This window comes from Microtus pennsylvanicus, chromosome 1 (genome assembly GCF_037038515.1).
Source record: "Microtus pennsylvanicus isolate mMicPen1 chromosome 1, mMicPen1.hap1, whole genome shotgun sequence".
Classification (NCBI taxonomy): Eukaryota; Metazoa; Chordata; class Mammalia; order Rodentia; family Cricetidae; genus Microtus; species Microtus pennsylvanicus.
The window spans coordinates 48,353,871-48,380,943 of NC_134579.1; the positions used below are offsets into that span (position 1 = coordinate 48,353,871).

General features: G+C 41.5%; 1 protein-coding gene across 4 annotated transcripts in view; it reads right to left on the reverse strand.

Annotated features, from left to right (window-relative positions):
- The window catches only part of Cd96 (CD96 molecule), a 76,431-nt gene that overhangs the window by 42,234 nt on the left and 7,124 nt on the right, over positions 1 to 27,073 (reverse strand). For all 4 annotated transcript variants that reach the window (XM_075963981.1, XM_075963976.1, XM_075963977.1 and 1 more), the window contains exons 3-5: positions 20,230 to 20,348; positions 9,084 to 9,291; positions 5,844 to 5,899 (exon numbers count right to left, since the gene is read on the reverse strand). In XM_075963981.1, coding sequence (XP_075820096.1) covers positions 5,844 to 5,899; positions 9,084 to 9,291; positions 20,230 to 20,348 — 383 coding nt within the window. The remainder of the gene's footprint in view (positions 1 to 5,843; positions 5,900 to 9,083; positions 9,292 to 20,229; positions 20,349 to 27,073) is intronic.

A 27,073-nucleotide genomic window follows, 5' to 3' on the forward strand; every position in this document is an offset into this window, starting at 1 on the left:
TGGGATTAAAGGCGTGCGCCACCACCGCCCGGCCTAAAATAAAAGTTTTTAAAGAGTAAAACTATTTTGCTCACAAATATTTAAATTTAATCGCACTCCACATTAAGGTATAAGGGAGAAAGAGTAGGTAAATGCAAGTCAAGTGAAACTCAGAGAAAGAAGGGAGGCAGTATAAAGAGAAACGAAGAGGAGAGAGAAAATTATACAAAAAAGTGACCGAGAGAAGCGTGAAGAAGGAGAAAAAGTGGTGGCGTAGAACGTTTCACAATGAATAAAGAAAAGAGACCATGCTCGCCAGGGTGACTAAAGAAAGAGGACATTCCTGTTCATCCCAAAGGCACAATTTTAATGAGTTGACTTTGTTTCATGCCCAGAGACTAGACACTCATTTGTGAAGTAGCTTTTAGGTTTCTGTTGCACCTCTAAAATATGAGCGGCATGGCCATCCATTGTCTTCTGATATTTTATTAAAAGGCTCATCTTTAAATGTTCAGAGATGCTTTGGGGGAAAAAAGGAAAATATTCTAATAGTTCACATGGAGACAAATTTTCTGGGTTGCTGAGGCTCTGTCTAAAATATTAACTTAGGGACAGAATAAAATAAAACTGGATGTGAACATGGCTTCTGTGCTGGGGCTTCCTGCTAGCTGGGATGGGTCCACCAGCACCTTCTCCTCCTTTCCCCTTCTAATGGGTTGGTTAATCCTCATTGCCAACTTGGAAGGATTCTGAATCTCATAGGAAACGTGCCTTGGCTGTATCTGAGGGTATTTCTAAAGAGGTTTAACTGAAGAGGGAAGACATCCTGAATATGGATGACAACATCTGGTTTTTTACTACACTCCAGACTGAATGAAAAGAGAAAAAGAGCTGGTCTCACAATGTGGGATTCCCCTTTGAGTGCTATGAATATGTTTTTACTACCGCTGGTTATGAAAGAAGCTGTTTTGGCCAATGGCTTAATAGAGTAAAGCCAGGCAGGAAATCCAAACAGAGATATAAAGAGAGAGTAGGTGGAGTCAGGGAGATGTCATGTAGCTGCCGAAGGAGAAAGTTGCCAGCCGCCAGCCAGAACTTACTGGTAGGCCACAGCCTCATGGCAATACACAGATTAATAGAAATGGGTTTATTTAAAATGTAAGAGTTAGCTAGGAATAAATATTCCTAAGCAATTATTTAAACCGTGTTGTAATTAATGTAGTTTCTGTGTTATTATTCGGGTCTGGGCAGCTGGGAAATGAATGAGCAGTCTCGGCCTACATGCTCACTTCTATAATTCTTGCACTCTGGAGGTAGAGACAGTAGAATAGTAGGTTTAAGATCGTCCTTGGCTACATAGTGGGGTTGAGGCTAGTTTAGCCTATTTGAAACCCAAGAGAGGTGAAGAAAGGGACAAACTGAGCTCCAACGTTCATCTTTCTCACTGGGGACACAGTGTGGTCAGCCCAGCACACCCCAACAGCTATGGTTTTCTGAAAAATGACTGTATCCCCCTCTTACCTGGGGCACAAAGTTCTCTTTTAAGATGCTTCTGTCGGGTATTGTGTTAGACTAACAAGAAGGGTGGCTAATCACAGCAGAGCAGAGTAAGGACAAGAAGGGAAGACAGTGGTTTCTGTTCTCAATGATGAACAGGCATTCTAGCACCAACCTTTCTGAAAGCAATGGAGACCTGTTCTCCCACGAAAGGTCTCACATGGCTCACTCTTAATGACCTATCAGGTAGAGATAATAGTGAGACCTGCTTTCTCAGTAAGCTATCTGTGGAACAAATGGAAGTCTAAACACCAGGCTAGTGGAAACTCGGTCCACACTGCGACCTTATAATACTCCTTAGTTTTCTGTTACGGGAGATCCTCCCACTCCTCCAGCCTATCGCTGCTGAAATACCAGCCCCTTGGGGCGTGGTCTCTCTCCCTTTAAAAAAGCGGCCACTTCCCTCTCCTCTCTCTCTTCACTTCCTGCTCCGCTGGTGACTTGACTTCCTTCCTGGTTACGCAGAGGGCTGACAGTGATCTGTAAGTTTTTTCCCCTTTAAATAAATACCACCCTATTAATCATAATTCCAAACTGGTGTGGCATTGTTTATGACTTATGTCTTCAGTTTTCTCTTGAAAAATTGAAACTCTCCTTCCTACATGGTCTCCTTACAAGGTTAAGCCCCACTTCCAGGCCTGTATCTGTCTGTCAAGGTTGACTTCTAAGGTGTTCAACAGTGCAGATGACAATGGCTACAGGAAGTCACATACACTCAGAGTCAGAGCCGTTTTACGTCACAAAAGAGACCGTCCTATCTGATCTCTTAAAAACAAACAAATCAATAAATCACATGCATGAGACTTAAGAAAGCTGAGGAATGCATAAAGGTTCAAGCTTTGCAAAACTCAGACTAAATAAACACAGTAATTGGATTCTGGAAGCCACTACCAGAGTTCTGCTAACGTAAGACCCTAACTGCCACACTCAAGTATTTTGGGCTATGGTATGTTTTTTTTTTTTTTGTATTTAATTTATTTATTTATTTATTTATTTATTTATTAAAGATTTCTGTCTCTTCCCCGCCACCGCCTCCCATTTCCCTCCCCCTCCCCCAATTAAAACCGGACTCTCTGAACATAGCGGACAATGAGGACTACTGAGAACTCAAGAACAATGGCAATGGGTTTCTGATCCTACTGCACGCACTGGCTTTGTGGGAGCCTAGGCAGTTTGGATGCTCAACTTACTAGACCTGGATGGAGGTGGGGGTTCCTTGGACTTCCCACAGGACAGGGAACCCTGATTGCTTTATGGTATGTTTTCCATGGATTTTTTTTTTAATGTAGATTGTCTTCCTCTCTAGATACCGCAACCTTAAACTGCGTTTGTTTCTTGCATTTTGTGTCTGGTCAATTGGTGTAGACATGATTTTTCTATATTCTATTAAAATAATAAAAGAGCAGAATGGCAAGGAGAGCCCAGGTTAAACCAGAAAGCCCAAGCATAAAGGAGACAGCGTGGCTTTTGAAAGTTCAAACTGCTCAATAAACTCTGGGGATTCCATGCATGTCTCTTCGCCTTACTGTATTAGCGGCTGCAGACTGTGGACTACGTGGCTTGGCATCTTTTAGTTTGATGCAAAAGTATGCACATGGAGGGACTCTGAGCTTTAGACTAAATTTGCCTCTCTCAGCTGCAGGAGAGAACCTGTATGCTGTGTGGCAGCCTGTTACGGCCTGTCCTTGGGAACACATAAGATCATGGTAGGCATAGGGAGACTATTCTCTGAAGACCTTGCTAGTGTATCCAATTCTGAGAGGCATCATCGTTAGAATAATGCTGGGTCTTGTTTGTTGTACAGAGAAGACACGTTAGTCACAGGCTTTGTAGGTTTAACTAATAACACTAGGTCGCAGCTCATAATAGACTGAGTCCCCAGCAAAATCTTAAACTGCGGGCTGTTAAGTTCAGGCCTCCGGTACATGGACAGTCACTTAATTCCTCTCTGGAATGAGGGGCTAGGGAATTAACTTAACCGAGTACCTGCGGCTACTACATGGCAGCTGCTTCTCGAGCAGTCTCTCATTTGATCTTCGCATCACTTATGAGGCTGGTATCCTTCACTGCCCACTTCCATGTATAAGGAAGATAAGGAAGCAAGGCTCCAGTTGCTCAAGTTAGTAGATGGAGAAGCTAAAGACAACTCCAGCAGATTCTATATTGTGTCCAAGTCTTCCCTTTTCTCTATCTCAATTTGTTTCCTGGAATTGATCACAAGTACAGGAAGGCACAAGCAGAGGGAGGGGTTGGTGAAACAGAGAGAGACTGGTAAGGGAGGAGGGAAAAACATGCCTGAGATGTCTACTGTGTGCCACAGACTCTGCAACTGTATATACATTTAATTCTCCTAAGGATCTTGCGAAATATTTATTAGCCCGAAGTTTCAGAAATTAGCACTCACAGTGACTAACTCCTTGATGTAGATAACAAGGCACAGTTAGATTCTACTTCGATATGCCTGCTCCCTGAGCAAGGCACCCTTTCTTCTCATCCTCCCCGGGTCATGCTCACATGCACTGTACCTCAGTTCCTTGTGAGGCACTCAGCCAAACGTTCAGGGCTCTCTGGCTTGAACATCTTATCTATAAAATAACAGCTGCTCTGTTTTAGAGGCTGGTTGAAAGCAAAACAAAATAAGTATGTCAAGATGCTTGGAAGAGTTGGAGAGTTATTAACAATACAGCACCAATCCTAAGAATATTAGAGTGAAGGAGCCTTAACGTTTGGTGAGAGTTTCAAGCATCTCCAGGCCAGCCATGGTGACATGGAGGTGGAGAGAGCTGAATATTCATCAATTCCTCAGGGAATAATGCATGTCCCTTTGTTTCCCTAGCCGGCATCTATGCCTGCTTGGACCTGAAGAGGAAATTTTATGACTTGTGGAACGCGAAGCCAAGTATTCCCTTCTTAATTTCCAACTGGGATTCTTGGATCTGGTTTTCTTGTTTTATATCTGCACTGAGGTCATCTTACTCAGGAACTCTGGCACCAAGAATCTGCAAGAGGGCCTAAGAAAAAGAGCATACATCTTTTGAAAGCTGCATTGTTGGGTTACTTAAACCACCAAAATGGATGAAGTGCACTGATAAACTTGGAGCTTAGTTGGAACAGAGGATAAATGACTAAACCTGTCCTTATTATTTTAAAATTTATGATACCATAAATAGACACATAAACTTAGATAATAGATATCTAGGGTCCTCCAGAATCATCCCATAGAATCTGAGCCATGATTTATGGGCAGCTGTGGAATTAAATGACTGATATCCAGCAGGATCAAAAATCGTAATATTTGTGGAGTGAGAGGCAGCTAAATATAAATTGTCCATAGCGTGTAACAGGAAATGCATGAGAATATTTATTTTCCTTGGAGTTTTGAAAAGCTTAGGTGAAGTCACAGGTCGCAAGACATTGAAATAAAACAGATAATAGTGTTGCAGTGTGTGGTGGCACACACCTTTAATCCCAGTGCTGGGGCAGAGGCAGTTCAAGGCTAGCATGTTTTACAAAGTGAGTTGCAGAACAACAAGGGCTACACAGAGAAAATGTGTATCGAAAAACCAAACCAAACTAAATGAAAAACAGGGATAGCAAGGATAGCAGCAGCAGTATGCATTGGCCATTTGCCACACACGGCACGCTCTTTTAAGACTTACTCATGCATTGATTTCATTATTAAACCCACAACAACTAGATATTACCCTTGGATATGTCATGCTAGTGGAGACCTGACTGACTGCAGCGATATGGAGTCATTTGTTCTTGCGACAACCAGCTGGTAAGCGTGTCCCGATCCAATGACTGGAGGCTGAGAGCTATTCTGAAGAGGGTGAACGCAGAGCATCCTGCTCTACTTTCCCTTTTCTCCTGCCCTCCCTCTGTTGCCAGGGAAATAGGAGGAGGGCAGGAGTGTACCATTCCTCTTCTCAAAGCAATGGGAAAGCCAGCTCAGGGGAACAACAAATTAACCGTCAGCTGAGCAGAACTCTTTCTTTTAGCAGGATTCACACTGCTTTCTGTCCCACTTTCTCTCAGTTCAGAGACATTTAAACAATTGAAATACCCCCACGCCCCAGGAAAGTAAGGCCTAAGGGTGCAGCTCACACCTTCTCAGAGCAGTAAGTCAAAGCAAGGTCTTCTATTCAGTTTCCAGAATCACCCCAGCCTGCCTTCCTTCAGAGCAGCAGTGAGCTGGCTAAGGGCCAAGGGATAAAGTCTTTGGAGGGAATGCTCCTGGCAACCATGCAACCTGACACAGCTTGGCATGCAGTATTATAGATGTTTACAGGGTTTATGGGACTCACCTCTCCTAAGACATCCATGGTGCCGTTTTCCATCATTATGAGGATTTCTGGCTTAGCTTAAAGATAAATGAAATACAGTTAGTGGCATTGGATTCTGTACTACTTGCCTGCCTGTGTGTGTGTGTGTGTGTGTGATAAGTGTGAGTGCTGGCTCCTGAGTAACATAATGCGCCTATCAAAGATCACTGGGCAGCTTTCAAGAGTTTGAACCTCTCTTTCTACCTTGCATTCATGGGGGAGGGTTCAAACACATGTCACTGAGTTTGTGTGCAAGAGCTTTTTCCACTGAAGCATCCTACCAGCCCCTGATATGTATTTTGTGCCGCAGTTCAGAGCTCTCAGCAAGACTGATCTCTGAGCTTGAAGAAGTCAGGGGTTTGACCATTGTGCGTTCCTTGTCTTCCTTCTCCTCCTAGGCTCACTTTCCACCCCCATCCTGTTTCTAAGATTGACCTTTCAGACAAACTATGACTGTTAATAGTTTTAATGTCCAAATATAATTTATTTGGGAATGATTTTTAAATTTTACTTTTTGATTGAAGAAATTTTTTTTATCCAATTTATTCTATCATGTTTTCCCTCTCTCAAATTTTCCCAGATCCCACCCACCTAACTCTACAGGTTTTTCTTTCTTTCTGTTTAGAAAACAATCAGATAAACAAAGCAAATCACCAGAATTTAATAATGAATAATAATAAAAATACATATGCAGCCACAAAAGCAGAAACTGTAATATACAAGAGATTAGTAAGACTCTCCCACGCATCCTCCCTCCGAGAAAAAAAACAATCCAAAGCAAACCAGTATGAGACAACAAGTCTTCAAAGATACCATTGGGTTCATTTTGTGTTGGCTTCTGCTGATGAGCCTGGCAGCCTGCCGTTAAGTATGGTTAATATAACCAGTGAGACTTTTTACCATTTGCAAACAGATAACAGTTACAGATAGCTTCTTGTCTAGGGGTGGGGGCCATGTCTACTCCTACCTCTCAGTTCTGGGAACCCTTTCTCAAATAAATTAATTTAAATCCAAGTTTTGTTTAAATTCCCATCACCTCCCACCTCACTCCCCTGCTCCTGGGGATTCCAAACCAAGACACAGCCCAGAAGTTGACAAATGAAACAGTATTTGTGAACGCTTATAAGAAACAAATGCAGGTAGAATGAAGGCCCTGGAAGAACCCGAATGTCACTGGGGTGGTGGAGAGAAACAGTCTATGAATGTGAAGCAGTCACATTATCAGGCTCTGAGTAGGGGGAGCAAGCAAAGCCTCAGCGGCGAGTTGGTGGTGGATGCAAAGGGGCAGGCTGCCTCTGTTCCCTGCTCTGCAGAGAGTAGACCTCAGCCAGTGATGGCTTGGGAAGAAGAATCAAGTGTTGTAGAGCATGATGGATGGGTTGGCGACACAGTCAACACAACATTTTTCATATTCCATTTGGGCTTATTCAATGTAGAAAAACACTAATGGAAGAAAGGCAGATTTTATCTATCTTTTATTTGGCAGTTTCATTCTGCGGCATGGGCTCAAACTTGTAATCCTCCTGAATAAGTTGCCCCAAATTACAGGCGAAACAAGTGTGCCTGTCAGAGGTAGAGCGAAATCATGGAGACCCTCCTTCTCAGCCAGCAGCGTGTCTGTAAACGGTATATTTGCTTAAGAATTCCAGTGAGCAATGCAAACTTAATTGCAAAATAAGCAGCCGCTGTTACATATTTGTAAGCACCGTCCAAAGGGAGCTTAAAAAAGAAGAACGTATCCAGACAGAGCAATGGGGGAGCAGAGACGATGCTAAATGTGGGATGTAGGAGCATATGTGCCTTCCAGACCAACATGGAAACGTTTGAGGGTGGCGAAGACATGCAGCCATGGAGTCCATGTTGACAAGGCTCTTAGATAATGCTGTGGCACAAAGATCTCACCTACGTTAAAATGCATCTTTCTTCCCACATCCTGGATGTCTGCCTTCCTTGGCCTGCCAAGAGCAAGGCCAGATGAGTCAGTTTGTGTTTGTGCTAAGATAGTCACACCCTGGAAGTGAACGAACGGTGCTATGGGTACAGTAAAAGCAAATCAGTCTGTTTGGAAGTCTTCACAGGACACTGTCTAGGCTTCACAGAGAGCTGATGGGAACGGATAATTGTGATCCAGTTCACCCTCCTGGGAGACACAGGAGAGAAGGGAAGCATAGAAGTAAGGAGAAGAGAGAAGAAAAGGGGGCAGGGGAAGACAACAGGGCACAGGAGAAAGCTATATCCATGAAACTCTTGCCTCAACCATTTCTGTCTTTATAAACTTCTCTGTGTTTTCTTCCACCAACCACATTTTCTGACCTCTAATTCAGTGCAGTATGTTTCTAAATAAAAAATAAATAACCCCTTTTATATTTTATTTTATTCTGTCTGCCATATCATTAAGAAATCTGAGAAGCAATCTAGCAGCCCAGGCCCTTAGATTTTAGGAAGTGTATTTTCTCTTTGCTTACTTCATTTTCAAAAACAATTGATTGCCATCCAAGTGGCCGCTTTTCCCTTTGCCCTCCTTTAGGATGACTTTAAGAACTACAGGTCATGGTTTGAAAAATGAAAAAATAGCCAAAGTCAGGAGCTTCTCTTTAGTAATATTTTCTTGCACCAGGAAACCAAACAGAACACACACATTTTCTCATCAAATTGCAGCCTGCAGAGTCTCTACATTCTGAATGGGGTCACGGTGGATTTCACAGCTAGGTGTTCTGAGGATCAGGTCAGAGAGCCATCCCTGCAGGCTTCACTATCTTTGCAAAACCCCAGAGGATTCTCACCCCAGGGGGCCCTTGCAGGATGGTGTGGGGCCTCCTGCAGTTTCTCTGGCTGTGTTTACCAGCCTCTTTTGCTGCTGGTGGCCTTATGGCACTTTGCGTGAGAAAATAACTCAGATAATTAGACAGCCAAGCAATTAGACTTTGGCAGTTATAATTAAAGAGATTCCCAGTACCCAGAGGAAACATGCCTGCAAACAAGGCAGAGGCCACCAGGAAGCTGACCTATATGTGACTTTCTGGTGGCTTTATTCTATTAACTGAGTAATTATTTTTTAGCCTTCCACCTTTGGTCCCGCCCCCAATGAGGATGATAGGCATCAAGGAAATGGGAATTGCAGGAGTCCCCTTGTGTGGCTGCTATCCACTGTAAAAGGGGGAGTCCCTTGTAAGGAAAGAGCATGACCAGAGGCATTGACAGAGGTGGCAACAAACTCCTTACCAAACACCTTGACTATAGTGGAGGTCTTCCAGACTTCAAGAGGAGTGACGCTCAGCTGGCAAGAGAATGTCAAGCCGTCATCTTGGATTTGGACCGGAGAGAGGTGGAGTCCAAAGTCTGCCCCCAGCTTGACTCTGCCTTTAAATGATGTGGAATTGCAGATGTGGTCATCGTGGGTGAGGAGAACTTCCTGGACTCCATCTTTCTCCTGGCGAGAGAAATAGTAGTAGGTTACGGAACACAGAATGTGTGAATCTGCCTCAACTGACTGTTTCTTAAACACTATTTACTTGTTTTGAATTATGTGCAGGTATGTCTACATGTAGGTGCACATGAGTGCAGATGCTGTGGAAGCCAGAAGAAGGCATTGAATCTGCTGGATCTAGAGTTGGTATGAGATGTCCAATGTGGATATTGGGAGCTGAACTCAGTTCCTCTGGAGGATTGAAAGGACATTAACCACCGAGCCACCTCTTCAACTTAACCAGTGCTATTTAAACATTAATAAATGTTTAAACACGAACAATGAAGAGCCACGCAGTGGTGGTGCACATCTTTAATCCCAGCACTAGAAAGGAAGAGATAGGTAGATCACTGTGAGTTCAAGGCCAGCCTGATCTACAGAGTGAGTTCTAGAACTGGCTCCATACCTACTGGGAAACCCTAAAAACAAAACAAAACAAACAAAAAAAAGGGATGATGAAGAATTAAAATGGGAGGAGATTAAGTCTATTACTAGAGAAAATATTGTTGTCCTTACAATTTAATAAACATTTCTCTTATTTCCAAGGAAGAGACCTGGTCAGTCATTCTCATCAATTTAGACCATGAAACCCAATATGGACAAGTTCAACAAAACGGCCATGTGCAGGCTGCCCACGCGTGCTTCATTCATTTCATTCACTCTTATTTCCTCATAACAGGAAGGGAAACGCCCTTTGAACAGATCTAGCTTCTCACAGCCTTGCTTTCCGGGGCAGGGGAGAGTGCCAACTGCAGACTCAAAGCTCATTGAGGAAGTTCATACTGTTAAAATGTGCTGAGGACATTGGGGTTTTGATGGTAACTTTTTTACATTAACTTCATGATTCCACTTATCTTCTCTTCCCAGAATTCCCTAGGGAAAGTTCTAATTTAGTTCCTTTCAGAATCAGGAGTAGGATGAAGTAGACACAAGAGAGCAAAGAACTTAGGGAAGACACATTTCAGAGTCTGGCACACGAAGGGAAGGCACCTGTGAGGAAGGGACCTCCTCAAAATTTGTCCCCTGTGTCCTCCTTATTGCAGTTCTTCATTATACTCGCGGTCCTGGCCATTATTTCCTTGCTTCTGTGGCCTTATAAGACCCAGAGAGCTCCTGAAAAGTGGGCTTTAAATGCTAACATGACGTTTGTTACTGGAGTTTGCTGGGAGAACCTGACACCTCCATTTCCTGTCCTGTCTTGGGCTGATGAAGAGAAGCTCCTATTATTTTCCCCACTACTAAGGATGCCCGTGCAAGCCTTGTGATCAGGATTGTGAGTGTCATAGGGGGATAGAACTCTTGGGGAGCACAAGGCAGTGTGCTGCTTAAATTCCTTCTCCGTGCTAGCCTAATTCAATCTTCTCAATTAGCTGTTTGGAAACTGTTCCCGGCACACGTTTCCCTCTAGAGATTCACGTCCAATCTGTTTGAGCCCAGGCATAACCTGGAACAATTTTAAAGTTCCTCAGGGGAGCCAGGTCTGAGAATGGCTGCTCTAAACATAAACTTTCCAGATAAATTATTATCCCCAAGGGAAATTGGAGGAAAGAAAGGGGAGAAGGGCAGATAGGAAGGCCCTTGATAGGGGGAAATACTTAAAATAATGAAAGCAACTCTCTGTGACTTGGAACCTCTAGTTTAAAAAGTTAGAGTCGGGGTAGAAGTAGAGTCTAGGTTGGTGAGTAAATTCAACACAGGAAGACTTATTAGAGTAATTATACAGAAATTTCCAGATAATACTGAATACCAGTTCTTGTGTAAGCCACAAGTCTCTGAATCTGGGCAAGATGCAAGATTGTTAACAGTGTTGCATACAGATGGAATTCTAGGGTTTCTTGCAAACTACCCTAGTCTCCCCCCCCCCCCCCCCCAACAAGGTAAGAACCTCTACAGCTTCGTGAACCTGACCTTTAATCTTCCTTCTGAAGAAGAGCAAAGGGAGGATGCATTCCCAAGACGGGGCCCAGGGGAGTCGGGGGTACCAGCAGAATGAAGTAGAAGGTATTTTCCTCAGCATCACAGATTTGAAGGTAATAGTTAAGGAAGCTGGCTCCCCCTGCAGGCCCTTCAGCACAACGTACTTCTCAGATCATCTTACACATGGGCTGGTTTTATAAAGATTGTGTCGTTCAAAACGTTCTTGGAGTGTCTTTAATGGGCGTAGCTTCTACCATTACTAGGAGACACTCTCCCAGCAAACTCCCTGATAATCTGACTCTCACATCTCACAGCCTCTTTCTTCTACAATGCTTCCTGAGCCTTAGGTGTGGCAGTGTCGATGTATCCATTGGAACTGGGACCCACAACTCTGCATTTTGATTGGTTGTGGTTTTAGGCAATGGTTTCTGTTTCAAAAAGAAGTATCCTTCACAGAGGAGTGTGTATAAAGACAAATGATTGCCTACTCATGAACTGAACAAGGACAACACAAACAGACATAACAAAGTGGACAGGGGAAGAGCATGGTGCCTCAACCCTACTCAAAGAACTACAGGAAACCAGTGATTCCTGGGAGTGAGAAAAATAGCCTTCTCCAGGGAAGAGCATAGCTACTGGTTATCTAGTACCAAATGGTCAGCCCTGGAAACATGCATGTATGCAGGTAACCACAATTAATAATAATAAAAAAGGAGATCACAAGTTTGAAAATGAACAGGGAGGAGCTTGTGAGAGGGTTCAGAGGGAGGTAAAGGAAAGGTTACGTACTTGCAATCCCCCCCAAAAAAAAGGAAAAAAATATTCTTGGCCTGCCAACAGTCAATCAGGAATCAGAAAGAAGCTCATGGGTCCCGACCCCTCCCTGCTGAACTGCTGACTACTAACGGATCCTGCTGGAAGGGTAGTAGCTGTGTGTAACTGTGTATCTACTGAGGAGCCAACCATACTCCAATGGAGAGTTCCAAAGCCATAGTCACACAGATGGAGCTGGTTAAGGAGGTGAATGTGGGAAAAGATCTAGTGGAAGGAGGGGGCTCTGGGGGTGGGAGGGAGATAGGAAGGGACCATTGGGTGAGGGTAATTCTAATGTATCACATACATGTATGAAATTGTCAAAGAACAAATTTAGCCAAAGTTATTTTAAAGTGTTCTTGCCTGTTCACCATGTGGTTTTCTATTTGGGATAGTCCCATCTGTCATGTTGTTAAAGAGGGTAGACACAGGATGGAGACTGGTAAAAGCTGATTTTGCTTTTATTGTATACCAGGGATGGCTTACTGTAATACTTTTATTGATGATGATAGCATACACCCATGTATACCAATGTATCCAGCAGTGTTTTCCTTTGCTTGCTTTCCTTTGGCATTTAGCAGTTGCAGAGGGACAGGGTAACTTTGTTTTTGAAAGATGAAATTTCAGCTACTAAGTGTCCTGAAACCTGTAATGTGAGGAGATCCTGAGGGATTCTAGGGTCTGTTCCCCAGTGGCAGGGAAGTTCTATAATTATGCTCTGACTGCAACTGGAATAGTAAGTTCTCATTATTAAGGATTTTTTCTTTTAAGCTACATTTTTTGAGATTATAATATAATTGCATCCCTTCCTCTTTCCTTTCCTTCTCCAAAGTATCCCATGTACTCCTTTTTGTTTTTGTTTTAAAAATCATGACCTCTATTTTATTGTTCTCTCTCTCTCTCTCTCTCTCTCTCTCTCTCTCTCTCTCTCTCTCTCTCTCTCTCTCCCCACACACACACACACACACGTTCCTAAATACATATGTACAACCTTCTCAGTCTATGTAATGTTATTTTCAGGCCAGCGATTTGGTAATAGCTAACCAACTGGCTAATAGATAACCATTTGGTAATAGATAACAGATTGTCTTTAATCTGTTTAGTGCACACTATGTTCTAGACACTGCAAAGCTTGTTAAAACATATCTTATACTCCTTACATAGTCTGGAATAAATTATGGTTAACTTGCCCATAACCATACAGAAGAAGAAGGTACTCAAACCAAAGCATTTTAAAGCAAGGATGCTCAGAATCAAGGAAAACCATGCCTCAGGACTGCACATATAGGACAAATCTCAAACATTAAATAACTAAACAATGATACTTTGAGGCATATCTGGAATGAAGAATGTAGGATAAATCCCAAAAAGCCACAAAGCTTTATAAGGTTGTGGCCTGCAGGGGTCAGGGCAGGATGCTGGCTGCAAAGGGCCTTATGTTATACCAACCATTTGCGGTGACCAGCATCATAGGGTATATTCACTCAACTCCTTTGTATTTGCTCAGAATGGGGCAGGCCTCCCATGGGCAGGGAGCAAAGCATGGCATATTAAGCTGCCCTAAGATCAAGCACCTTCCCTGTGTTTAATCTGGGCAAGACAATTCAACATGAGGAATAGGTTCCCAAGAGCCAGCCAAAGCACCAGGCACAGCCCTGCTTCTGTGACCAGGTGTCCCACAAATAGACCAAGCTACACAACTGTCACACATATGCAGAGGGCCTAGGTCAGTCCCATGCAAGTTTCCTGGTTGTTGGTTCAAACACTGTGAGTTCCCATGAACCAGACTAGCAGAGCTCAGCCCAATGCTTAGCAGTTTGTCTCTGAATCCGCCCCTATCAGTCACTGAATGAAGGCTCTTCGATGACAACTGTGATTGTCACCATACCAATACCAGGGCATGGCCAGTTCAGGCTATGTATCCACCGCTTCCAGGAATCTTAGTTGGGGGCTCTTATGTTTTGATGCAGTATACATTTAACTAGCTGTGCAGTCCAGACACTTAGTAGGTGATCAGTAATACAAGTTCACTCCTCGCTAGTTCTACCCACAAACACGCTGTGATTTTATGAAAGTTTACTGTGTACCCAGATAAATGGAAAATTTGGAGAATTATTGCTGTGGTTTAAATGGTTTTGTTCCTGTACCTCCCAAACCTATTCCCTGTTGGGCCAAATTATCTTAGGGCCTGTACCTTGAGGCCTATAGGACAGAAAAAAGCCTGACTCCAGTTCATGGCCTATACTTTGAGGCCTGTAGGACAGAGAGAAGCCTGGCTCAAGTTTGAGTGAGGACGAAACAGCAAAAACTAGGTAGACACCCTGATGAGGAAACTCTATCAACCAATCACATCTAGTTAAGGTGTAGCTACCTGGGGCCCAGGTAGAAAAACTGGGAGGACCCAGGTGCATGCCCTCTCTGCATGGTGCCCGCCGGACAGGTAGGACGTCGGACCTCCCACTCTTGTAGCGTGAGTCTCCCCTTTTTAACCATTAAAATATAACTGTTATTCTTGAGCTGGCCTGGTTATTTATCATACCTACCTAATTCGCAACAACGCCCCTCCAGCCAGAGGGAGGATTTGGCTACGCCCACATCACAGGATGTCACTTAACATTATATAAGCTGATGCTCACAGTAATAAACTGAGTTTCTGCTTTGACTTGACTCCCTATCGTGTCTTGTCTGATTGTCCTGCATCGTGGGGATGTAGAATGGGCAGATAGCGCCAAGCTATACCAAACAAAAACCCAAAGCAAGCAAATAAACAAAACGAGGTTTGTGGGAGTAGAATCCCTCTCCTCCATTCTTCTGTCACATAGGGACACAATAGTCAGCATCAGTAAGACAGTATTCAAGCAACCGTCTCGGAAGTGTAGAGTACAGTCCCCAACCATGCACCGTGATTCTGGACTTTCTGGCTTTCAGAATTGTGTGAGAGCAAGTCTCTGTTCTTCATAAACCCCCAGGCTCAGGAGTTCTGTGACTGTCACACAAAGAGGGCTAAGACAGTTATAAAGCCACACACTGCTCAGTTTATCCACCTCTGCTAACCCACTACCAGGCTATGTGATGCCCTTTAAGATTGAAGAACCACAGTGACTCAGAGAATACTCTTCCATGGAATATGATATATGTATCATATAATATATATATATATAATGTATGATGCACATAAAATGTGGTTTCATAACAAATAATCAACCATGGGGCTTTATTTAAAACTTAGATATTTTGTTCATCATGGGTTTTCTTTATATATTTTGAAAATATTGTATTAAAATATTTATCTTGATTATTGATTTTTGCTGCTCTTCTGAATGCTGCTTTCATTGATAAGGACCTTCCTCATCTCACTGTAAATTGAGCCCTTTGGTTTCACAGCCCAGCCAGTAAGGACTTGCACATACCGTTTTCTCCCAAAGGCCATGTTGTTAGTGACTTTGTTACATACAGCCTCACAAGAAGCAGAGGGCTGTTTTTGCCTTATCTGTCTGTAGTTATTTGAGATGAATGCTTCACCAGAAAAAGTTACAAATCGAGGCTCCAAGAAGGTACATGAATGTGTCATTAAATTATGTAGAATTATTTGTTTTAACAAAATTAGTGTGATAGGGACTGGATAGGTCATATTGATTTATGAAAAATTGCTGCCATGTGCATCTCAAGCACAACTCATGATAAAACTCATCCATTGAGCCGCCCGTGTTTTTGTACTGGGATCAGACTTTCCAGTTTTGTAGGGGACATGGGCGCTATTTGATTTAGTGGTTCTGTCTTGTCTCTGACTGGCTTCAGTTGCCTGGAGCCAGCTCTGAGTTGGCCCTGGCTGCGTTGTGCACAGTGCACAGCAGGTGTTGGGTGCTCTGAGCTCTCCCACAGTTGTTGCTGGCTGTATTGATCCCTGCTTCTCTGTCTCCAATCTGCTTTGCGTCTTCACATTTTCTCCAAGTATTCTCCACCCTGCCAGCACTGTCAATGCAGGCTGCTTGCCGAACTCCTCACACTCATTTCCAGCGGCACTGGACCAGTTTATTTCTAACCACCGTTACTTTTTAACCTTTTGTAGTTTGTCAGGTACTTAGTATTTTGGTAACAGCCAAGACAGTGATAGTCAGCTGCCACTTACTGACTGTGATGCTGTTTCTACATCTCAAGGTTTTATACGTTCTTTTGAAACCATTGCTTCTTGCCTGATTATAAAACAGCACAAATAAAAATGTGATAAAAATTTTAAACAATGTAAGCATCTAGTACCTATGTGACATTACCATGAATATCGAGTGATTTAAATCTTGTACCCTGTTCCCCACTTCATGATTTAAAAGAAAAAATATGAAGATCTTTTAACATTTTGTTTGTTCTTTGAGAATTTCATACATGTATAGTTTTTATTTTGACCATAAAGTCATCTACTTGCCTTTCCCTCTTCTTCCTCTTGGCTCCTCCATCGGCTCTTCCTCCTCCATCCTGCCCCCTCTTCTTCCTCCTTTTCCTTTTCTTCTCATTCTTCATCACTCTCTAAGTCTAGAGCTACCTGTATCTGCATGGGTTTAGGACTGTCCTCTAGAACATTGGCAACCTACCGGGGACATCTCTGAAGAAAACCATCTCCCTCTCCCGGTACTCACCAACTGTCAATAGTTCTTCAGTTTGAGGTGGGCCTCATGAACCTCTTTCTGGTTATTAGCTGGACTATTAACTGGACTGATCTTGTGGAAGTCTGTGTAGATACCTGTAACTATTGTGAGTTCATGGGTACAATGGCCCTGTCCTGCCACATCCAGAGGACAGAATACTATTTTACAGAAGTCTTCTTAACTGCTGGCTTTTACTCTCTTGCTGCCTTTATTCCATAATGCTCCCAGAGCTTGTGGGGAGTTGGCATGATAGAGATGCCCTGTCTATGGCAGAACACTCCATAGTCACTTAGAATTGGTGCTAGTTGTGTGTGCCTGTGGCAAAAGGAAGTCTCTCTGATGAGAGGTGAAAACTGTACTAACCGATGGGTATAATAAGTATTGAGATAGGCCTCTTTCTGTATGTATGTATGTATGTATGTATGTATGTATGTATGTATGTATTTATTTATTAAAGATTTCTGTCTCTTCCCCGCCACCGCCTCCCATTCCCCCCCCTCCCCCAATCAAGTCCTCCTCCCTTGTCAGCCCAAAGAGCAATCAGGGTTCCCTGCCCTGTGGGAAGTCCAAGGACCACCCACCTCCATCCAGGTCTAGTAAGGTGAGCATCCAAACTGCCTAGGCTCCCACAAAGCCAGTACGTGCAGTAGGATCAACACTTTTTTATGTTTAAATATATTTCTATTATTTTGAAGATTTCACAGGATGTACTTTGACCATATTCACCACACCTCCACTCCCTAACTGGTCCCAGACCCACGCTCACCCCGGATACATCCTCCGAACTTTGCGTCCCTCCCCCTCTGTTTTTAAAAATAATCCATTGAGTGCAGTTTGTGCTACTTGTGTATTACTGGGTGTGGGGTCATCATTTGATTGTGGTAAAGCCACCAGGATCCACACTTCTCAAGAAAACTGATTCTCCATCCCCACAGAAGCCATTACCCATCCAAAGGTCTTCAGTCAGGGGTATAGGATTCTGAGCACCTCCTCCTCCACGCCAGAATGTCGACCGCTTTGGTCTTGTACAAGTCTTATGCAGGTGAGAACAAGCCACTGTGAGTTCATAAACAGTGGTGAAGGATCTCTATTTAGTTCACTGACTGTGAGAGCAAATATTTCCTTAAGATATTCCGTGGGATATACTACTAATTTGTCTGTATGAGTCCCAGGGTCTTGTTATAGCATATGTCTGTCTTTTGCTATTAAGTGTCTTTAATTATATGGCTCAAACATAACTCTTCAATAAGCTTTTCTGGATTTATCTGGAAAATTATTTTCCCTGAGTACTACTATTTTTTTACATTTTATTATAAATATATGGCATGATAGAAAATATATCTAATATAATTTTGTATCCCTGTAGAAAACCCAGCACTCAAATCAGATTCACATCTGTTTATTGGATTGAATTAAAATTTATACTGTGGGAAATCACAGGATGATAGTTTGTAATGAAAACAGAATATTAGAATGTACTTAGAAACTCCCAGAATAAGCCTGAAGAATTTCCCTGATGCTGGTGAGTGTCCTAGGAATTAAATAGCAAAATTAGCACTTGCTGTTTATCTACCAACCCATTTCCCAACTAAACCCACATAGTCCTCAATTTCTTATTTAGCACTCCACCATTCACGTGGTTGCTCACAAGCTGGCCTTTTGTATTTTCTTAGTTATCCGAATTATCTTGTGGCAACTGAACATTAGATGCCCTGTGTTTGTGTCTGATGCCCGTTGACTTCAGTTAGTACAGCCTTGAATATAACTCCTCCCAAACAAAGGATCAGCTCCATTTAACACAGCTGCCATGAGACCAGGTCCACATCCCAAATGCATTTTTTACAATGATATTGAGAATCTTAATAATAACTTTCCCCACGAGACTCGCAACTGACTTAATTCGATTTTATAATTCCACATACGTGACAACATGACTTTTATTTTCTGGAGACTTGGATAATGTTTGTCTATAGAACTGTTCCCGAGGTTTAATGAAACACTCAGGACGGGAGGCCTTTGCAGTTTCCCAGGGTTTCTGGGCTCAGCACAGCAGGTTTCTGCCCTGCTGAGCTTATCTTCATCATTTCTGCTCTTTAGCCTTTTACTTAAAGCCACATTACTTCCTGTTTGTAAGAATCTGCATGACCTCTGCAGACATACAGCAATGATGGCGGGGGGGGGGGGGGGGCTTTCTCTGTTTCCTAATACAGGGACATTAGATGTTTTCACACAGTCTTAGTCAATCCTAGAGCCATCAGTAGTTAGGACACGGCTGAAAGTCTGTGAAGCAAACAGATTTTGACATTTAAAAAGAGAACGCACAGCAGGAATTTAATCAGCTCATTGCCAATCCATTATTCCCTTTGAAGGAAGGATTCTTTCATGGGGATCTCTCTATTTGTCTATATTACAATCTGGTCTTTAAGTGACAGTGTGGTGTGAGGGTCTGCTGAGGCTCAAGACTTACCCTGCCCCCTGCACTCTCTCCAGGACTCATTTATTCTAAATGTCCTGATGGGATCCATAGGTATCTCTACCACCTTCCAAGTTTCCTTGAAGGATACTACTACATAAAGGAGACTTATCATTCATCTAGTATTTGACCCCTAATGAGCTGGCACTAATGAGCCAACCAAAGAGCATGAATTTGGTGACCATCAATTTAACATGAGGATGGTGAAAAGGTGATTTGAGTTCTATTCTGGGACTACGAGTTGGACGAAGAGAACTGAGTCCTGAAAGTTGTCCTCTGACCTCCATACACGTTGTGGTGCATAACTCCATAAATAAATAAATGCAACTTTTGAAAGTCCCTATTCTGGCCATTTGTAGTGGTTTTTAAAGGTTGTGGTTACTGTGGGCCTGGAGCCCGATTCAGCAACAGAACCGAACAGCGATGTGCTTCCGCAGAGCCCGTTTCTCCCATGCACAATTCATGTGTGTGTTTGCCTGTGTGTGTTTCTGTATGTGTGTGTGTGTGTGTGCAGGCACCTATGGAGGTCAGGGGGAACAACAATGAATCCCTTGTTTGTCTTTCAGTATCCTCTGATAGAGCAGTAAGCTTTCCTAACTGTTGAGCCATCACTCCATCCTCTTGTATTTCATAAGCATCAGGTTTTGCATTTTTCGATTAAAGCAATGCAAGATTATGGCAATGCAAGTTCTGGGAAAAGAAGTCTATTTCTCTACATATGTTATTTGTAAAACAAATATTAGTGACTAGAGACTTCTGTATGTGACTTTTCCCCAGGGCAGCATCACTCCTTGTTTTTCTCCGCAGTCACGGTCTGGTTTATAATTTGAAACAGAAATCAACCTCTAACAGCTAATTTCAGAGTTCCACCGTATGCATCGCTGCTTGTCTAGCTGGAAGACACCCCTGTGCCCTTTCCTTCCTTCCCCAGTCTTTCCCCAGCCACTGGCATAATGCCTGTGTCTCATCAAGTGTTTCTCTATTATTGCTTGCTATTCATTTCAACTCATTAATATTTAAAGATCATTACAGTTATTCACTGAAAAGGGCAACGCTTACCACCAACCATGAAAAGGTGAACCCAGGTGAAATTTCTGAGGAGGTATTTTGAAAGCATGGTATTTCCAGAGTCCAATTCGTCTCTGTTTCTATTGTATAGTTGTGTTCCTCTTGTGTAACTGGAACAAAACATAAGGTGGAAGATGCATGAATCTTGGCATATAAGGTACATTTTATCAAACAGACAAAAACAGTTTAGAATAGAAATTCATCTATCTTCAAGACACCTATGAAGTAATGAGGCAGAACCTCACTGCAATCCACATAGTTTGAATGGCAAAACTGAGCCAGGAGAAGCCTGGGGAATGGCTCATCACTGAAAACTCAGAGAGATCATTTGACAATCCCGCTTAGAATTTGATGTGCTCTTTTGCTTTAACCCCAAATAGGTCCATTCGTCTTCAAGTTCCACGTCCTCATTAGAAAGAATATGAAGTCTTATAACCTAGCTTCTATTTGTATTTTAAAATTCATCAGGACTTGCTTTTTTCCTCACAGCAGCTGTAGGTTCACAGCAAAAGTGAGCAGCAAATCCAGACAAGTCTGTGTACATGTAGTTCTCATATTTACACACGTAGCTCTTCTGCATCAGCATCGTACACATGAGTAGTGAGTTTGTCATAATATATAAGCCTACATTCATAGGCCCACAGCTTGCTGTAGGGTTCATATGATGTACACCCTATAGGTTCTAATGAGCCTATAGTGACATACACTCACATTAAACACAAACGTTTACTTCTCTAGAAACCTTTTCTCTCTTCTTCTGCAGGGCTTTGGTCTCAGGAGAAAATGCTTAAGCCCTCAAGTTTCATATGACCCAAGCATACCTTAGAAAACTTACAACAAATATAATGGAAAGGCGTGCAGAGTTTTATGTTATGTTTTTAATGGTAGGGTGAAGAAAAGGTGCATGTTCAGTATACATGCAATTTGTTTCCAAATCTTTCTTATCTGAAGTTGTACTTATGGAATCTACAGATATGAAGGGTCATCTATATTATTCTAATCTTGTATTTTTTAGAATATCCTTGTCCATTAATTTTAAAGAAATTTAATCACCATATTTCCAAATGGAGTTACACTTGTGTAACAGCATCAAAATTCTGACACACTGCATACCACTTTTTAATTTTATTTCTAAAATTATTTTAACTGTTCTGCTTAAATATAATTTAAACCTAGTAATCCCAGTTAATCTATGATGTTCACAGAATGAATACATATGTTAATAATATTTTAATGATTACCCAAATATACAGTTAGTATATAATTATTACTAACTTTTATTCATTACTTGGCTTTTTGATCTTTCTATGCCACCCTGGATGACTTGGTACTTGCTATATAACCCAAGCTAATTTCACATTCCTCACAATTGTCCTGCCTCAAGTATGGGGGTTTACAAGTGTGTAGTATCACACCCAGCTCTACTTTTGAAGTTTGCCCAGATTCTCGGCATAACATTTTAAATGTAACTGATATCCTTTAGACATACAGAGAAAGTAATTAAAATTACCTAAAAAGTATCTACAAGAATATTAAACTACAACATGTCCCCACTAGCAAATGGTAACAAACTACTAGACCACGGTAGTAGCAGCTGTGGAGAAAGAAAACAGGGAAATGGATGGTGGTTCTCTGAATGGCCTTTAGAACCAGAAAAGTTCACTCCCACAGTGGGTGATCTCCACAGAGATAGCTGACTGATCTAAAAAGAGCAGTAGAAATGGAGAAGGGGGTGTGCAGGCCTCAGATCACCAGTTTCTTCTTGGGGAATGGGATGTCCCCAAACTGTGAAGAATCTCTTGGGAGAAGAATCCAAATTAAACTAGAAAGATCCAGTATGAGAAGTCAGGGAGGGAATTCATATAAAAGTGGGAGAAGGGAGACAAAAGAAAAGGAAGTGTATCGCACCAGCCCCACAGCTAGTGTTCACCTTGGAAACAGCCAATCAGGGGCTCTAGACACAACAAAGTCTGCGGAGGAGCTAGCCTGGCTGGCCCTCCAAATAAGAATAAAAACGTGCTTAAGCCTAAGCAATAGGAAAATGAATACAGCAGAACAAACTGCAAAAGTTACAGTGAGAAAAAGGCCAGAAAATAAAATAGCATTTATATAGCAAGGAAAGCTATGTAGCAATATATCCACATATGAATGAAAGCTACCACTTTATTATTCAAAATGAGATGAATGAATAAAAATGATAGAAATTGTAAAAAACTTGGAAAGGCTGGTAAATGAGTTTATTGAAGAAAAAAAAGACTTGTGAAAGATAGGTGATGTAATTTGGGAAGTCATTTTCAGAAATCACTCTAAGAATAAGAGGAAATCAGAACAAAGCAGAAACTATGTAAATTGAGAGAAATTTATAAGGTTAAATAAGGAAAATATTTAAATAAATAACTCTAAAAATAAGATATTCAAGTAATAAGAAAATACAAAGAAAAAGTGTGTGTGTGTGTGTGTGTGTGTGTGTGTGTGTGTGTGTGTGTGCCTGTGTATATTAAACAGAAGACATTGAAGGGAAAACCAAAAAAGCACGGGATAGTACATATTCTAAAAATTATAATTGAGAAAATTTCTTAAAAAGTGACTATAACATTGCTGGCGGAGGCTGCTAGTTCATTTCCCAATCACCCTGACTCAAAAAAGCACAAACATTTGACACCTAATGTGGAGCTGACTAAGTCCATGTAAAACATGAAAAAGCTTGGAAAGGAATCTTAGATACAAAAGAACAGAGTTAAGTATGGCTTTCTGTAGCAGCAATTTCTCAGGTGGGCTCTGCTTGTGAGAAGCAAGCAGAGGCATGATTCCTTTAAGAGAGGTCTTCCTGAATCAGCTATTGTATAAAACAGACAGACAGACAGACAAACAAACAAGCAAAACCAAAAAACCATGAGGTTTCAAAATGGCAGCTTCCTGGGCTGTGCTACCAGCATGAACTCTGGCTCTTTCAGGAGGACAAGCACCTGAATAAGGTGTGTGGGCAGTGTGCTCCAAGTTACTTGGTGGCATCATGGGCCAACTGGTTACCAGAGTTGAGGTGGTGAGCATGGCTCCCACCTGGAAGTCTTAGAGGCAGTGAACGGACCTCTGCTCAGTTGGACTGAGTGGAGCCAAAAGGCAAGGAAACCTTAGACCTAGCCAAGCTGCTTTGCATTGTAAGAAGTCCTCCTGGATAGAAAAAGATTGCAGATATACAACAGGACAGATTCAGACGTAAAAGACCTCTAAATGAGGCACAGCGTGTTTAAAAAAAGTACATAGGCTTGAGAGAGAGAAGAAAAAGAGTAAAGAGACAGCAAATGTAATATAAAAGAGTACAGACATAGATTAAAGGAGTAAAGATAATAAAATAAATACTAAACATGTAGAAAAAGTAATAGAGTAAGAAAAAAAAGCCACGTAAAGACGGAATATACACAGAGAGTCTGAATTATGTATATTATTGTGTTTTCTTTAAATTTTTTGACCGTGAGTGAGATAAGTACAAAGAGACATTTTATTGTCTGGGCTGCTAAGCTAAACCAACGTATGTATTTTAAAAGCACTATTTTAGAATTTGGGTCTAAACATTTATTGCTTTGGAAAAGAGGTTCTTCTTTTGTTTCCACAGAGAATGAGAACCTGTGGAATCCTTCTAGACTAATATGGTTTGAGGACCAAGACCCCCTGAAAAGTCACTGTGAACACCCCCCAAAATTACAAAAGCAGGAAGCAGTTAAGAGAAAACTGTGCCCAAATTCCCTAAATCATTGTTTACAAATATTTGTTTACATTAAAAGGGGGAATATGATAAAGATATGAATAATTTGCATTGGTATGGATCTTGGTCTATTGATACAAATTTTAGGTCAATCTTATTATATGTATATTTCTGCTCTTGAAGGTATTGTGCTTGTGCAGTTCATTTAAAAAAGTGTAATGTGTAATTAAGAAACACAGATTAATAGATAGTCATTTATAATAGTCAAGCCTGAAGTCATATTAGTTAGGTTTCCTAGATGTATAGAGATATATTTCAGATAGATAGGTATTCTTCAAATCTTTCAGAGACCTTCAGAATATGGCATTTAAAATGTTTTAAGAAATTTGGACTTTTCATGACAGTGAGACACATCTCATTATACAAAGCTTTGTGTTGGTGTTGCGATGGAATTGGTTTTAAATAATGCAAGGCACCTAACTACAAAGCCAATGGACAGGATATGCTTAAAATGAGTTAACTATACCACAGAATCAATATAAGATTTCTATATACCAACTAAGATTTCTGAGAAGTTGGGTCATTGAGACCCATAACAGGTAATCAAACTCTTCAAAAGTAGCAGCAACAAAAAGAAAAATAAAAGTAGCAGCACCAATCTACTTCAAAAGGATGATGGGCATCTAAGAGGCTTTTCATGGAGTTTGTTAGCCTTTTGGTCAAGAAACTGCTCTTGCCTGAACTGTTTGACTGGACTTGCAGGACCCACAGAAAAATTACTCCTGAAGCTCTCAAATCCCAACACTTAAAAGGACAAATCTGCTTACCGTTTTTACATATTGAATGGATAATTTCACTAGATGTATAAATTCTTGGTAGACTGTTATTAATCTTAGTATTTTGGACAAATCTTCTGATGAGAAGTGCCTTGATTTTCTGACTGTTCTATCTATAAGGAATAGGTTGTTTTTTTTTTTCCTATTTTGCTTCTATGCTTCACTTGTTTTTATTGCTACTTTTATGATTTTTCTTTCTTTTTGGCTTTCAGTGCTGTATAGTTATTGTCTAGGTAGATTTCTCTGTGTTTGTCTTAGTGGCCCTTCTTAGACTTCTTGGGAGAATAGACCAACTGATAGAAAACACTAAAATATTGGGTAACACTGCCATCATCAAAAACGATCTTGTTTCCCTTCCTTCCTGCTATAACTTAAAAGTGTTTTGTTAAGGCATGAAGGGAGAGGAGGGAGTAGGTGGGAAGAGGAGGCCATTAGCAGGAGTAGGAGGGAAGCAAGACAAGGGAATGTGGGAGAATAAAATCAAAATATATGTGTGTAAAAATATCACAATGAAACCTATGTGTATGCGTAATTAGTGAATGCTATTACAAACTTAATAAAATTTGTCCCTACTTTTGAAGTGTTTGATTACCTGTTATGGATCTCAATGACCCAACTTCTCAGAAATCTTAGTCGGTATATAGAAATCTTATACCGATTCTGTGGTATAGTTAACTCATTTTAAGCATATCCTGTCCATTGGCTTTGTAGTTAGGTGCCTTGCATTATTTAAAACCAATTCCACCGCAACACCAACACAAAGCTTTGTGCAACCACTCAGACTGTTCCCATTCTTATTGACCAGTTGCTAGAAGCTGTGTCAACACTTCTGTGCCCCCTCCCTCGCCTCTCACTTCCTGCTCCTCCTATCTGATTTCTTTTCTCTTCCATAATGCCACCAACACAAACTCCTGTGAAGTGGTCAATACCTTTCATGTTCCTAAATACAATCCAATAACCATTTGTCTTCCCAGAAGCATCCGAATTGATGGCTGTTGCCTATATGCAATTATCTTTCTAGGCTTCTGAGACCCGGTTCTCTTGTCTTCCTCTTACCATTTTAATCTATTCTTCTCTGTCCTGTGGAGAGTTGCTCTCTACTCAGCACTGTGTTCTGACTGAAGCACCATACGGCTTTTCTCATTTGATTTCTCTACCTAGACGATCTCATGACTAGAAATTTTGTCAGAATACATGCTCAGAAAACTTACAAAAATAGTATCTTTGCTTAAGCCTCTGTGCTAGCATAACTAACAGTGTGCATGCTATTATCAGCTTCCTGCCTAAGTCAAACTTACGGAATATAACTTGAATGATATCTATACAGTTTGGTCAGACCCCAGTGTCCCTTCCCACAGTGAGTGAGTTACACATTCTGAAAATCAAAGCATCATGCTTGGCAACACTTTGAATTTCAAATTCCACATATGCAACGCAGCATGAGAGTTTATGGAGAACCCACTTAAACACGGCTTTGGTCTGAACATTGCTCTCCATCTCTGTCCCCCTACTCAGAGTTGCCAGCATGTCTCCTCTGTGTTTCTTCTACTGCATTATTTCCTAACTCAGCTGAACTTCCACTATCCTTCCTGTTTTTTCTCACTTCATTTCCTAGACTTTAGTCAAAACAAACATAAAAACGGCCCCATATTTGAGATGCAAAATGAAAAGTGTTAAAGACCACACTAATCTTGTTCACTAATCTTGCTTTCAGCTGCGTTCACTACATTCTTTTTGCTCTAGTCGTAAGTCTTTAGAATCCCCACGGTCGACACAGTTCCTGCGCCACAGAGCCTGTGCGTAGCCTGTTGGCTAACGTAAAATTTTAGGCTCTCCAGCTCTTGATTAATAACTGCTCCCAGGGACTGATGGTCTCTAGAAAACCTCTCCTGAATTTCCCAGGACACCTCTTCATATACTGCCTACTTCACCCCTGCATCAGAACGCCTCACATTGTTCTTTGACATTTAATTGATATCAGTCCTTATTGGGCTTGGAGATGCTGGAGGACAGGGCCGTCTTGTCTGCACCCCACATTACTGTATCCCTGGTACTTGGCACTACAATCTCTCAAAAGCTATGTGGTGGACAAAGACACTGAGGAAAGTCAGCATTCAGATTCAATGACAAATTGACCTACAAGAGTTTAATTACATGTTTAAGACTTAACTTATAAATGTTCTGTTTTCTTTTCTCATCAACATTTTTATGTTTTAAAAGGAAAATGGTGGTAAACTTAGAATTTACAATATGGTATCTTTTGGGCTCTATGTTTGTATATGCTTCAGTATTTAGT